This window comes from Astyanax mexicanus, chromosome 6 (assembly GCF_023375975.1).
Source record: "Astyanax mexicanus isolate ESR-SI-001 chromosome 6, AstMex3_surface, whole genome shotgun sequence".
Classification (NCBI taxonomy): Eukaryota; Metazoa; Chordata; class Actinopteri; order Characiformes; family Acestrorhamphidae; genus Astyanax; species Astyanax mexicanus.
Window position 1 is genome coordinate 28326247 of NC_064413.1, and position 13819 is coordinate 28340065.

The 13819-nt window shown below is 39.9% G+C and overlaps 1 protein-coding gene across 1 annotated transcript; it reads left to right on the plus strand.

Annotated features, from left to right (window-relative positions):
* Positions 1–446: 446 nt before the first annotated feature.
* nrsn1 (neurensin 1) lies at positions 447–13472 on the plus strand. The gene is made up of 3 exons (XM_007254535.4): positions 447–568; positions 4696–4899; positions 8657–13472. The coding sequence occupies exons 2-3, from the start codon at positions 4705–4707 to the stop codon at positions 9053–9055; spliced, it is 594 nt and encodes a 197-aa protein (XP_007254597.2). The 5' UTR covers positions 447–568; positions 4696–4704; the 3' UTR covers positions 9056–13472.
* Positions 13473–13819: the final 347 nt, after the last annotated feature.

The following is a 13819-nucleotide window of genomic DNA, read 5'->3' on the forward strand; positions in this document are numbered from 1 at the left end:
GAGCTTGTTAATGGTGTAAAAATAGCAATTGTAAGCCTGTTGGGAGCATCAGTTAAAAGCACTGTAGCCTAATTTGGAATGCTGGGGGTGAATGGAGGTGGGCTATCTGACAAAAGTTCATACTCGTTATCATGTTTCACTTCACCTTAAGCCCATTTCACACCGAAATTTGCCTTTAATTATTTCGTTAATAATCTGTGTATTTGCATCTCATAATTTAGCCAAATGTATTGAGAACAAAAGTTCAAACACTGCTAAAAACCTCCTAAAAACTGCAGTCACACTCACAGAGTCTGCAGGAACTGCACTCTCTAGTTATATATATGCCCTGAACACACAAATACATACAAAAACACAGTTATTAACACATTATATAATAATAATAATAATAATAATACAGTATAATGTATAATGCCTGGTGTGCTCTCCTACGCTGATTCAGTGATGCTGCAGCGCATGCGCAGTGCGGTGTCTTCTCCCTGCGCGGCTGGTGTGTGTGGAGCAGAGTGATGGGAGGCAGCAGGTGAAGCAGCACGGAGAGAAGAGCACTGCAGCCGGGGCAGCACAGGTACGAGCACTTTAATATCACCACCTTCACCCTAAACTGGTGGAATCACTGATTTTCTCACATGAACTGGTGCGGTAAGAAGCTGACAGCGTCGTGTGGGGTCGTTATTTCAGCTTAAAACCAGAATGTGTCCGTTTTCAGGCGTTTAGTAGCTAACGTTAGTTAGCTATTCGAAAAGCGTAGTAATATCATCGGTAAAGATGAGGGGAAACGAGCTTTCTGGTACTACTTTCTGAAGCAGCGAGCGGTAGTTAGGTTAGGAAGGTTAGGGAGGTTAGTGTTAGGACGCGGCGGTTTGAACTTGACGGAGGTTGGCTTGTATTAAAGCGCCGCTCTAATAAAGACTGCAGATATTAGATACAAAAATATGGTTAGAGTCTAGTGTAGCTAGATTTATAAAGCACTAAAAAAGCTGAGGCACTTTTAGTAGCCAGGTTAACCTTATGGCGTTACAGTAAAAAACAGAGGCGTGCTGTGACGTTAACGTTAACTAGATCCAAGGGCAGCTAGAGAGAGAGAGAGCATCACTGACCCCATTCATCACTATACAAGCCCCTGAAAGACACTCTAATGCGTTGATTTAGGTGTTCACTGTGAAAGTTCATTGTGATTAATCTGATTATTCTGCTCGAAAACGTGAATTTCATTTATTTATTTATTTCCCTCCATCTGGTACGGTTGTCAGGGCGACGGTATCACGTGATGACGTCGGTGCTTTCCTCAAGGAGAGGAGGATCACTGACCAATTGGATGGGTCACCTAACTGCTAACATAAACAACAGAGCTGCATGCGTTTTCTATGGAGGGATGAAGCACTTTCAGCAGGTCATTTGATTAGTATATGAAACGGGTTGGATTTGTTTGTTTCAATGGTTCTATTGTATTTATTATGGATTTAGAACTAAATGTACCTTCTAAAGTGTAAAAAAAAACTTACACTATGCTGGTAAGCTAGCTCTTTAACTAGCTCCTGACCAGCATAGACTATGTTTTTTATTGGATAACCAGCTGGTCATGAGCTGGATTTTTTAGCATGGTTGTGTATCATTTACACAAAATAATAATAGAGTAAGCATCTGAAGAACTTGGGAGTTTTGAGCAAAATCAATGCGTTACATAATTTTCAGCAGTAAAATATACTTTAAGAAAGCCATTGAATTTTACGAATCAGTGAGTTCTAAAAAATAAAGTAATAAAACACACTGACTTTATTTGGTTAGATTCACACCATATATTTGTGTAAATATTACCTGCACTAAACAGCTGAAACCCACACAAAAAAATAAGGTAAACCCAGCTGGACTCAGGATAACGTCTAATACTGTTATGTGCCTGCAGGGAATCTCATTGGCTTTCCAATTTACAAGGCCAGTTATCCAACCCACTCATTAGGACTCCTCCTATCACTAGTGATGCTCCAACACACATGTGAAGTCAGACTCCGCCCCTTTTAGAACTGTTTCTGATGCAGCATGGCTGACAAGCATCATAACACGCTCAGAGAAAAGCGCAGCGACTCGGTTCTGATACATCAGCTCACAGACGCCTTGTGCTGATCAACATCACCCTTTGGAGTGATGAGGGGAGAGTGTGCCATCTACCCACCCAGAGAGAGCAAAGCCAATTGTGCTCTCTCAGGGTTATATATACTAAACATACAGAAACATTTTGAAAAGGAAGCTCCTGTGAAAAATACCCTCTACTGATGTGTGGCTCTGGCTCACATGGGTGGAACGTGAGCTGGGTGGGCTCCAGGTGGGCATGGGCTCTGAGAGGGTTTATGGGTACAAATGGGCACATTCATTACAGCACACCTTAATCTCAAATGAGTCCCATTTAGGTCCATTTGCAGAGTATAAAAAAGATGAGGACCATGTGTATGATCTGTCAGTGTTACTGCAGTGCTGAGAATGACTCACCACCTAAATGATACTTGCTCTGTGGTGGTCATGTGGGGTACTGATTAATGAAGAACAGGGTGAAACGAGGATGATAAAGTATCAGAAATAGGACTACATGTTGTAATTATATTCTCACGCATATTGAGAGTATTGAGTGAGCGAGTAACAGACATACAGGGGTCTTCTTATACTCAATAGACCTATCAGTGTGCTCTGTGGGCGGGATTTACATCCTGATTGGTTTCTTCTTGTTTTCAGTAGATCTATTAGTGTTCTCTGTGGGCGGGATTTACACTTGTCTGCTTTCTTTGGTAGTGTTTAGTGTAGTTTTGCAGGTCATGTCTTATTTTAACCTGTGTTTGCCTGGACGGTGGGTAAATGACTGTAAGACATGGTAACATACGTATACATGTTGGTTGGTTGTGTGGCAGGGCGCCTCCCAGAAATGGGTTTTTGCAGGAGGAGAGACTATTGTCAATCTTAGCAATATGATACAATAAGTATAAAGTGTCATGATATTGTCCATCATAGTAATATGATTTGTGTGTGTAGGGCTTGTATGGGCATGACATGTATGACATGATTTGTGCCTCAAATAGACCAGAAAACACAGGTTAAAATAGATATATGTGCATTAAATTTAGCTGTGTGATTTTACACTCAGCTAAGGAGGACACACACACATTAAGTGGTTCACTGTGTTCCTCCATAAGAACAAGTGGATGGCGAGAATACGAAATTTATCATTAAATCATTATGGGTGTTCACAGCATAATTGTGATTAAAGGCAGCACAGTCTGTTCTAGACAATCCACACACACTTTGTGATTGCCAAAACAGAGCCTGCAGTAGCACACCCAGACACACACGCACACAAACACTCACACACCCACCACAATTTGATTACTGTGATGTGCAGGAAACTCATTTCCCTCTGGTTTCTGCTTATGTCTGTGTCTGACTCGAAATGAGAAATCTGCTTGTGTAAGAAGTTCACTGTGATGCTTCCAACATTAGCAGAGCAGAGCATGCATATGAAAGTGTGTTACAGAGAATGAGAGAGAGGGAGAGAGTAATCTAATCTGTCTCACAGAATGTCCTTTGCATTTCATGACTCATTGCACTGCTGGAAGGGCAGAAGGCCAAAGCCATAGCCAGTGCTCTTCTAGGGCAGTGGAGCTGACCAAGGTCTGATTTATAGCTTTTAGACTGCTGCAAAACTGAAACATCGTAGGAAGAAATGGAAGATGCTAGAGAAGCACTGTGTAGTTTTGAAGTATTTTAGTCAGCTGTGATACTGGATTGTCTGGCAGTAGTGAGTAAGTGACTAGACATTTGGTAAAATCTTGAAGATTTTTGAAGATCTACCATATTTTTAAAACGCTTCTGTTTATTTACAGTAAGCTTTGATTTCCAGATGCCACCCTACAGTGCTACACTGAGGAACCCTAAGTGTTCCAGTAAAGCCAGGGCAATACCAGCTAAGGATTTTTCCCACATAGCTTTTTTTAACATGGTAAATATGCAGGTGTTTAGCCGCTAATGCTAGTACTGCTCCTGCCAGTGATGGTGAACCAAACTGAAACTCCAGATTCCATAGAAGAACCTCTTTTGGTCACCCCATGCACCAATTTCTTTTGGTTCTTCTTGCAGAGATGTACAAATGCAAAGAAACATTTAAATAATTTAATTATGTAACACTATAAAGGTTAACACCAATTAAAGCAGCATTATAGAAAGAATTGGTAAGTCTTGAGCCCCCCTAATGAACAAACTCTACACATGCATTTCTGGACAAGCTGAGAGATACAGGACCTTCACGGAAAAAAGAAGCATGTGAAGGGTTATAGTAGTGTATATTACAGGATTTTAATTCTACTGGGTACACAGTTCTTGTAGGTGTTGTTCTTCACCAGAGTGTCATAGTGTAGTTAGCTCCCAGTGAGAGAGGAATACGCTGCTGAAAATATAGCTAGTTTCTTCCGAGAACAATTCAGCTGAAAACTATTACTTATACGACTGCATACAGAATCACTCAGTCTCAGAGCCTTCAGATAGATCTATTTATCTGATGGTCAGACTGAGTCAGCTGCAAATGACCACCTATGGTTTCCTAATGAAACTGTAGCCCCTTAAAGTGAGAATGTCTAAAAGATGGATGACAGCCAGTGTCACTGATGAGTGTCTTGCAGAAGCAACTGAGGGCTCTGTTTGTTTTCCATGCAGATGTGAAGGATGACGTCTTGCACAGAGATCTGTGGGTCGGAGCACGCTGACCAGGGCCTTGGGACAGTCCAAGGGCCTCAGCGCTACGGTGTGCGCTCATACCTTCACCAGTTCTATGAAGACTGCACAGCCTCCATCTGGGAACGCGATGAAGATTTTCAGATGCAGAGATCGCCGAGCAGGTGGAGCTCTGTCCTCTGGAAGGTGAGCCATGTGTCTGACGCAGCATTCAGGGTTTTGCTGAGCTCATTCTATCCGGATGTGCTGCCAGAATTGCTTCGTTTAAGGTTTTTTTTTGTTGTTGTTTTAGTGTTGCACAGTATTACAGCAGTGAATGTTGTGTAGTTATAAGTGTGTGGAACTGATCATGATGTGTGGGTGGACATTAGGGGTGTCACGATTCTCTAAATCCTCGATTCGATTTCATTTTCGATTTGAGGGTCACGATTCGATTCTCGATTTTCTTGTTTTTTTTTTTTCTTGTTATTATTTTATACCTCATAAAATTTAAATAATATATTTATTATTATTATCATTATAAATATTATAAATATTATTATTATTATTTATTAAGATATATATGGTAATGCCATCTAGTGACTTTTTTTGGTAGCAACAGTGTGCACTATTAAAACAAGCAGTTTATCAGAGCTGTGTGTGGATGGCTGGTGAAACTGCTCACTTACATGAAGCTGCAGTTCTTCATCCAACCACTAGTCGGAGCTGCAGCAGCAGCACAAGCCCGGCTCTCTTCACTCACTACTTCAGTACAGCCCAGCCACGGGCTACAGGGCTCAGCCAGTCCGTTTTTACTGTTTCTGTAAACAAATAAAGGTTTTAACCCCACTAACCGGATAATACAGCTCACTACAGTTCATCTTTCAGCCCAAGCAGCTAACAGCAGCAGGTTAGAACAGCCGACACGGAGTCACTGCTCGGATTACATTATAAACAGGTCAGTTAGCGTGCTGCTAACCTCAGGATGTTTATAACTACGGAGTTTAGTGGACACACCACGGCCGCCAGGTAAGTCTTTTAAAGGCTACTGAAGACTATTAAAGGCTATTAGAGGTTATTGAAAGCATTATTGGGGGGCAGAAATCAGTACAGGCTGGTTAGATAAGTGATGTGGTGAAACTGTGACTAGCGCTGTCACAGTGATGTTTATTAACGTCATTAAAACAGATTTTGTCAGGTATTGTCTTATAAATATTTACACATAACTTATATCTCTCCTGAAAAGCTTTTATTTTAGTCAGAAACACGCTTGTGTTTACTTTATCTGAGAGAAAGATGTTTTTTTTAATTCAATGGAAAGCAACAGGTGTAGTCAACTATAAGTTTAAGATTTTTAATCCACCTCACTGTGATCTATAGTCAGTGTTCTCAAGTCACACTGACACACGCATTTCAGCGAGTTCACACGCTCTCACCTGCGCGCACCCACCCCTCCGTTAGATACAGATACAAAACCTGCGCGCCCAACCCCCGCCCCCCCTCCCCCGTTGGACAGATAAAAAACAGTGATCACACTCCCGCCGACACTCAAAACTTGAGAGCCCTGTCTATATTTCTATAAATCCGTTTTCAGTTTCTCCTCCGTGGTTGAAAGGCAGCTGTCTCTCACACAGCAGAACTGAGGGCGGGGCTGCGCTCATGCAGCGGCTCTCTATTTAAATGAATAGGATGCGCTGTGTTGGTGCCGCGCCATTTGCGTAGCGCGCACGGGAGGGATCGTCGATCCTCTTTTTGACTTCGATACTCGAGACCATGACCTCATTTCGATTCGATTTCGATAAAATATCGAGATTGTGACTCCCCTAGTGGACATACACTGATGGGCCACATATTATGGGATAGGACCTAGTAGGGCTGGGCGATATGGAAAAAAATCTTATTACGATATAGTTTTTCATATCAGCCGATATCGATATGTATCACGATATAAATCAAATCACTTTCTGTTACACTTAAAGGTTTCTATTTTTACTCAGAAGTGACAGAATAAGGGAGTTATGGACAAAATCACTAGCAGGCTCAGAGCCTTGTGGACAGACACTAGGATGTTAACATCTTGCCAGGTGGGTACAGCTTTTAAATTAATTTTAAAAAGGGGACAAATATATAAACTAAAAAATATGTAAGACCCTTTACATTATATGTCTGTTTAATTTAAATTGCAATAACACTTTATTTATTTTTATAAAATTATATTTAATCAAAAGATCATTCCCCTCCCTGAATGCAGGCAACTACATAAAGCAAAATACAAGAGTATATCACAGTGTTCATTTTGACAGGTGATTTTGATACAGTCTTAGTCTTTTCACTAAAATGTATAATAGTTTTAGTTACATTTTAGTCTATCGGATATTATTAGTTTTAGTCAGATTTCAGTCTAGTTTAATTTTGGTCATATAAAAAGTATGTATTACATATGTTTTACTGTTTTTCTATTTTCTATTTGTTGTAATTTTAGATAATTTACTGCTTATGTTTTTTTTTAAATAAGAGCCTTTAGTTTTTTTTTCATTTAAATTAAGCTAACATTTAAATATTTAAAAAAAAAAGTGGCCTATAATGGAGGTGGGAGGAATAAAGTCAAGTTTCTGAAATGATCCACTTCTACTGCAGTACAGATTTATACTAACATTACTGGCTTTCAGTAGACTAGACTTACATTACTTAAGTGTATTTAAAACTCCAGTTCAGTAACAGCAATGTTTAGCTCAGTTCAAATACAGCTAGACAGATTATATAATCTTCTGTATTTAGTAAAATATCCAGCATAACAGACTCTCTATCTGTTAAAAACTATAAAACACAAAGACAGAGGAGAATGCTGCCCTCAGGGTTTTCTAACAGAAACAGTGAGAGTTAGGAAAAAAGATGGAAAGTGCTTCCTTTCTGTGTGTTTATATACTAACCCCTCACTCGTGCTGAAGTTAACCTTAATTTACACGAAACGTGGATTAACACGGCTAACGTGCGTTACCCATTAGTTTATTAGAATGTAAAAAGCAGTGAAAGCATCTTAGCTAATGATGACAGATTGCACAGATCCCTTTTACACCTAAACATCGCTAACTTTAAACTGGAGACAAGCTAATCTAACTAGCAGCAAACAGAGCAGCGTTTACCTGCCTTCAGAAATCTGAACAAGCTCACCTCTCTAAATATCTTGGAGACGCATGCCTCATATTTAAAAGGTGAGTTTTCCAGTGTAGCGCCGCTGAATAGTATAAATGAAGTTTATCCAGTAAATGGGAGAGAAGGAGCCGCTATGTGAGGAGTTCAGAGTGGAGGGGCTCGGGGGGTGGGGCGGAGGGGGATGGTGGAGAGGGGAGGGGAGGGGTTGTACTGGGCTGAGCAGCAGTTCAGCGTGCTGCCTGATCTCGTGCTGCGCCTTTTCACAACGCTACTTAAACGGGAAATAGAAAATTTAGTTTATCGAATTTCTCGCCCCGACTTATCGCGATATATAGTTTCCTCGATAACTATCGATATCGTTTTATCGCCCAGCACTAGGACCTAGTATCATGTCCCTTGGTTTTTACATCCTAAAGAACACTGAACTGTGGGATATGCATGTGGGAGCTTCCTGCATTGAATGTGGATGTGATTTCTGTCAATTGTATGTTCGCATACACAGTTCTAGCCAGACACCACTGCTCATGATCATTTCTGCCATCATTGGGCTGTTTATTGTGGGTGGTAATGCCTTTTATAATGTATTCCTGGTCCATGTGACATTTAATGCTGATACATGCTAACTTAAAAAATGGAATGTCTCATCCATTGTTCCACATCAGCCAGTCTTGATCTCAAATTACTAAATAACACATCACAACATATATAGGTGTGAGCTTTTTCAAACCATTCCCTGAGATCTTATTATTATTGTCATTTCCGATAGCTCAGCTTCTTAAAAGTGACGTATAATCTCTCTTATCTCTTTCAGGTCTGTCTCGCACTAGGTGCTTTAATTCTGGTCGCCGGTTTGTCAGTGCTCTTGGTGGGCTACGCCACCCCACCCCGGCTCGAGGCCTTCGGTGAAGACGAGCTGCTTTTCGTGGACGGCCGAGCCGTGCGTTTTAACCGTGCCCTGGATGCCTGCAAGTTGGCCGGCGCCGTGTTCTTCTGCGTGGGCGGCAGCGGCATGGCCGTGGGCCTTCTACTGGCTGCCTGTGCACAAGGCAGCTCCAAAGATGAGCTCCGGCTCCAGCAGCGCTTTAAAGAGCGACTGGCCGAGATCCAGGCCTCAGTTCAGCCAGTGACCCGTGCCCCCACTCCCGGAGAGGCCAAAGTGCCCGTCACTCTGTCCAAGGTCCAGAACATCCAGCCTGGAGCTGAGACCTGACCTGACCTCTGGCGCGGTCCTTGGCCCCGTTGCCAGTGAGATGGTGCAGAGCAAGCTTGTAGTGAGACGCTACACAACCGTTCCAGGTCCAGTAGAGCTAGAAAACACTGCAGCTATCCTGATGCATATTGTCAGTCTATATCAAGAGTATTTCTGGTAATTAAGGTATTATAGATCACTTGTAAAACCGGTGCTCCTGTATCTAAATTACACAGCACACACACACACTCATACATGGAGATGACTGCTAGCAACAGCCAGTAGAATTTTTTTCTTAAATCTTATTAAGGCTGCTTTTAGCTGGAACCAATCCTTGGTTACAAAGCTGATTTCTATGGGTTAAGCCTAGATCTGGAGTAAATATACAGCCATACAGTGATTTAGGTTTTGAATTATAAATTGTAAGTTTGTGTCTATCTTTTCTTCATTTATTTATTTATAATTTTGGTGCATTTCTGTTGATTCTACTGGCTTTATGACATTTGCCAGTGTAAAGAACAATGGCCAGATTCACAATATATAAAGCAAGAGTGGTCAATGCAGTTTTTACAAGACAGCGACGATATACTACTTTATTTTATTTATAAGTTTTTCGTTTTATTAAGACTCTTACCAACAAATAGTCACTTTCCTGCAAAAAACCTTGTATTTCCATTTTTGTGTATCTTTTAAGGGTCATTTTCTCTTGCAGGTTGTTTCTGTTCAGTTTAGGCTTAACCTGTGTTAAAACAATTTAACAACAAAAGAAATTAGCAGGAGTTAACTCATTTGGAAACTCATGGAAATCACAGACGCATAGTATCGGTGCAAAAAATATATATTTTTAATTATTATACTTGCAAGTTAACCAATCATGATTTAGCCACCACTTACTAATTGAAAATCATAAAAAACATTAATCATGGTTGTTGCTTTATGTCATAAAAATAGGCTTAAAATAAAGATGCTTCAAAGTGTTGTAATTAAATAACTAAAGCGAATATGCCTGAAGAACCCCCCCCCCCCCCCCCTTTCAAATTGAAGGCTTTTTTTCACAATTCTCCACCTTCCCATCTCCTTCCTTTATCTCTGTAATCTCTTCTTCCTTACTTACTGTACTTTTAGGTGAGGGGGGTTTCTTTAAGGGATGCAAACCATGTTTGGGTTGTTTTGTGTGAGTATGAAGATCTACCGTATTTTTCGGACTATAAGGCGCACTTAAAAACTTTTAATTTTCACAAAAATTGACAGTGCGTCTTATAATACGGTGCGCCTTTTGTATGGATTTTACTCGTCAGGTTGTAAGGAGCAGTAAACACACACTCCGTGCAGCGTTATAGAGAGTTTCAGTGCTATACAGAGTCCAGAGCCGTGCAGCTCCGAGGCTGAGCAGCAATAGCATTAGCTAGATGCTAACCGCTAAGCTAGCTAGCTTATTCACTGAGATCAGTATTATCTAAATTTTACTCGTCAGGTTGTAAGGAGCAGTAAACACACACTCCGTGCAGCGTTATACAGAGTTTCAGTGCTATACAGAGTCCAGAGCCGTGCAGCTCCGAGGCTGGAGCAGCAAATAGCATTAGCTAGCTTATTCACTGTTCAGAGATCAGTATTATCTAAATTTTACCCGTCAGGTGTAAGGAGCAGTAAACACACACTCCGTGCAGAGCAGCAATAGCATTAGCTAGATGCTAACCGCTTAGCTAGCTAGCTTTTTCACTGTTCAGAGATCAGTATTTTCTAAATTTAGCACTTTTAATACTGCTGGAGCAGTATTATTAGAGTTAGATGCTAATCGCTAAGCGTTCACCGTTCAGAGGTGAGTTATCGGCCTGTAAGTCTGTGCTGCTTTGCCTGGCTAGCATTAGCTAGATGCTAAGCGCTAACTCTCTCAGAGGTGAGTTTTATCAGCCTGTAATCTGCTTGTTTACAGTGTTAAAACAAGCTACGGGGGACGAATCGCTAGCTAATATCTCACTGTCTTACCAGAACACGCAGGATTACTCAGTGTAACGCTGTCGTTTAAGTTTGGGTTAACTTTACTAGTTTAGGTGACTAGCTAGCGTGCTAGCGGATAGCTATGCTAACGCTGGTGCAGCAAGCCTTAGTGGACATCTGGAAATCTAAGCTTACTGTAAATAAACTGAAGCACGTTACTCACCCAAATAAACAGTTTTCAGGAGAGGAATCTGTGTAGATTAATATCCAGCACTCGTTTGACTTTGAAAGAGCTAGATTTATATATACTGAGACGCTCCACCGGCAAGCGACCACCCCCGGTGGGGGAAGGGAAACATGGCGCCACCCCTGTTCACTTTGATATAGGCACCCTTTCTAGTGTCACTTAACGCGCCTTATAATGCGATGCGCCCTATGTATGGAAAAATAGCAGAAAATAGGCGTTCTTTGATAGTGCGTCTTATAATACGGTGCGCCTTATAGTCCGAAAAATACGGTACAATAATTGGTAAAGAACTCTTTTTACAGGTTAACACAAAAAATGGTCCTTATGGATCTATTTTTGCTTAAAGAACATTTTGAAGCACTTTATTGTTAAGATTATACTAAGAAAGTAAAATTAAACCTACCAGTGTCAATTTTACAGACAAATTGTATATTCTGCAGGGAGAATAATATTTATATTTGATAGGATCTTGTCTTGAATCAGAATGTAACTGGCAGACTATGTCTGCAGTGGAATTATTACTCACTCAGATCAATATGATGGCATCATTTATCTCCGGAAATAGTGTAACAACCTGCTTTGTTCTTCTATCATCTCGTACATATATTGCGTATGCCCTTTTTAAACAGGCTACACAAATCTTCTCAACAGCGCTGCAAAGCAAATGCATGATGAATCAGCCCAGTAAACATCGACAGCTGAAGCAGAATGAAACCTTCCATTGAGGGTTCACCAACATTACATAACTGCATCAAATACATCACAGTCCTCTCAGCCAATCCGGTTCATCTGTCCTGACAAATGATCCATCCATGTGCAGCCCACAGATCCTTCTTCTGCCTCTGCGGAGGATGTCTGACACATTAGTCATTACACACATTGGCTTATTAGTGCACACACTCAGTTTGGATCATTCCCTTCAGATTTTGCTTCTTTTCTCTCTGTAGAGCCTGTGTTGCTGTTTGCGTCATCGTCAGACACTGCTATTTGTAGTAGCTTCTGTAGTCTTTCCAGCATTTTCTTAACACTTTCATTACAATCTTGAATCTTTAAAAACAAACACACAAATACACATTTAGAAACAATTCCTATGGCGGGAAATTAAAAGCTAAAAACACAAACATATCTTAGCATTTTGGCCTGCATCAGTTTTAACACTTGAATCAGTGCAGCAGCAGTTTGGTGACACCATTTAAGTAAATTGTAGAGATTTATGGTAATTTTAGGACTGATGCTTATTTCCTACTATAAACTATATTATAAGCTAACTATGCTAAGAATTATTATAATAAATGAAACACAAATAGGGGCAGTTAGCACAAGGTCTTGCTAACTTGTCACCTGTGGCTTTCTTTTACTTTTGATCCTGTATAAAAACAGAAAAAAATGGCTGCATATCAATCTTATTGTAAAACCTTACATTTTTGCTCACCTATTGCTTTCCAGGCAGCAGATGACAACAAAAATAGTGTTTTTTTTTTATGAAATAATCTAATCAGCTGAAAAAATAACTATGATCTTAAAGTTTTCTGTAGAACTGAAAAGAAACTACTTATAATACAACCAGCATGAATTATCATTCTCTTCTTGAAATTCATAAAAATGGAAATTAGAATGGAATTAAAAACAATATAAAGGACTAAAGAGGAACTGAAGACAATCGCTTTTCTCACAAAAACATTATCATTTTAATTCTGCTAAAGGAAGAAACAAATGCACACATGGTACTATATAATGTTCCATTTATTTTCAGGTGTAGTGCAAACTTCTTAAAACACTTTGCATGACAAATCTAAACTGTTAAATCAAATTAGTACTGCTGTAACCCAAAATACAACTAATAAAATAGTTTAAAAAAAAGGTAAATATTCTTTCTGCCTTGAGCTAAAACCAGTGTCTTGCTGGTAGAAATCTATTTTAACAAAACATCTCTCTTAGCTCTACTAAGTCACATTACTTTGTTGTTTACCAGATTTTCTTTTTGAGTTTTGAGTGACATTATAGCATTATATGGAAGAGTTAAAGAGGTGTGTTGCTGTGTTGACAATGCTTTTTGTGACTACAGACAACTCCTTTTGATTATATCAAGTGCTGCAGTTCATAATGAGATAGGTTTCTGTTTTTTTGTTACAAGTGAGGAGTGCAAAGTGTTAGAGATGTTTAAAATACCAGAAATGTTCAAATCTACAACTTCTCTGCTGTTGGGACATGTCTATTTTTTCGACAAATGAATAAAGATGGAATTAATGTTAACATGCAGTGCTAGTATATTTTCTGTAAAATTTATCTTTGTTTACGGATGCTTTCTGCTCCAGACCGCTTATCGCTGCTGTCACACAAAAAAATATTCTCAACTGTCAATGGATGTAAGAGGATTTTCAAAAAAGAAAAAACATAAAATGTCATTGGAGAATTTCTGTTGGTCCATAAAACTGACAAAACATGAAGGAAAAAAGGTTAAATGGCAAAAATGCAGGATGTTTTTGTGTGACATTAATATATTTGTGATGGTATATATATCTGTGGGCAGTGGTGGCTCAGTGGTTAGAGCACCCATTTTATCAGTTACAGGATTGTGGGTAGTGATAAGAGATGCACTG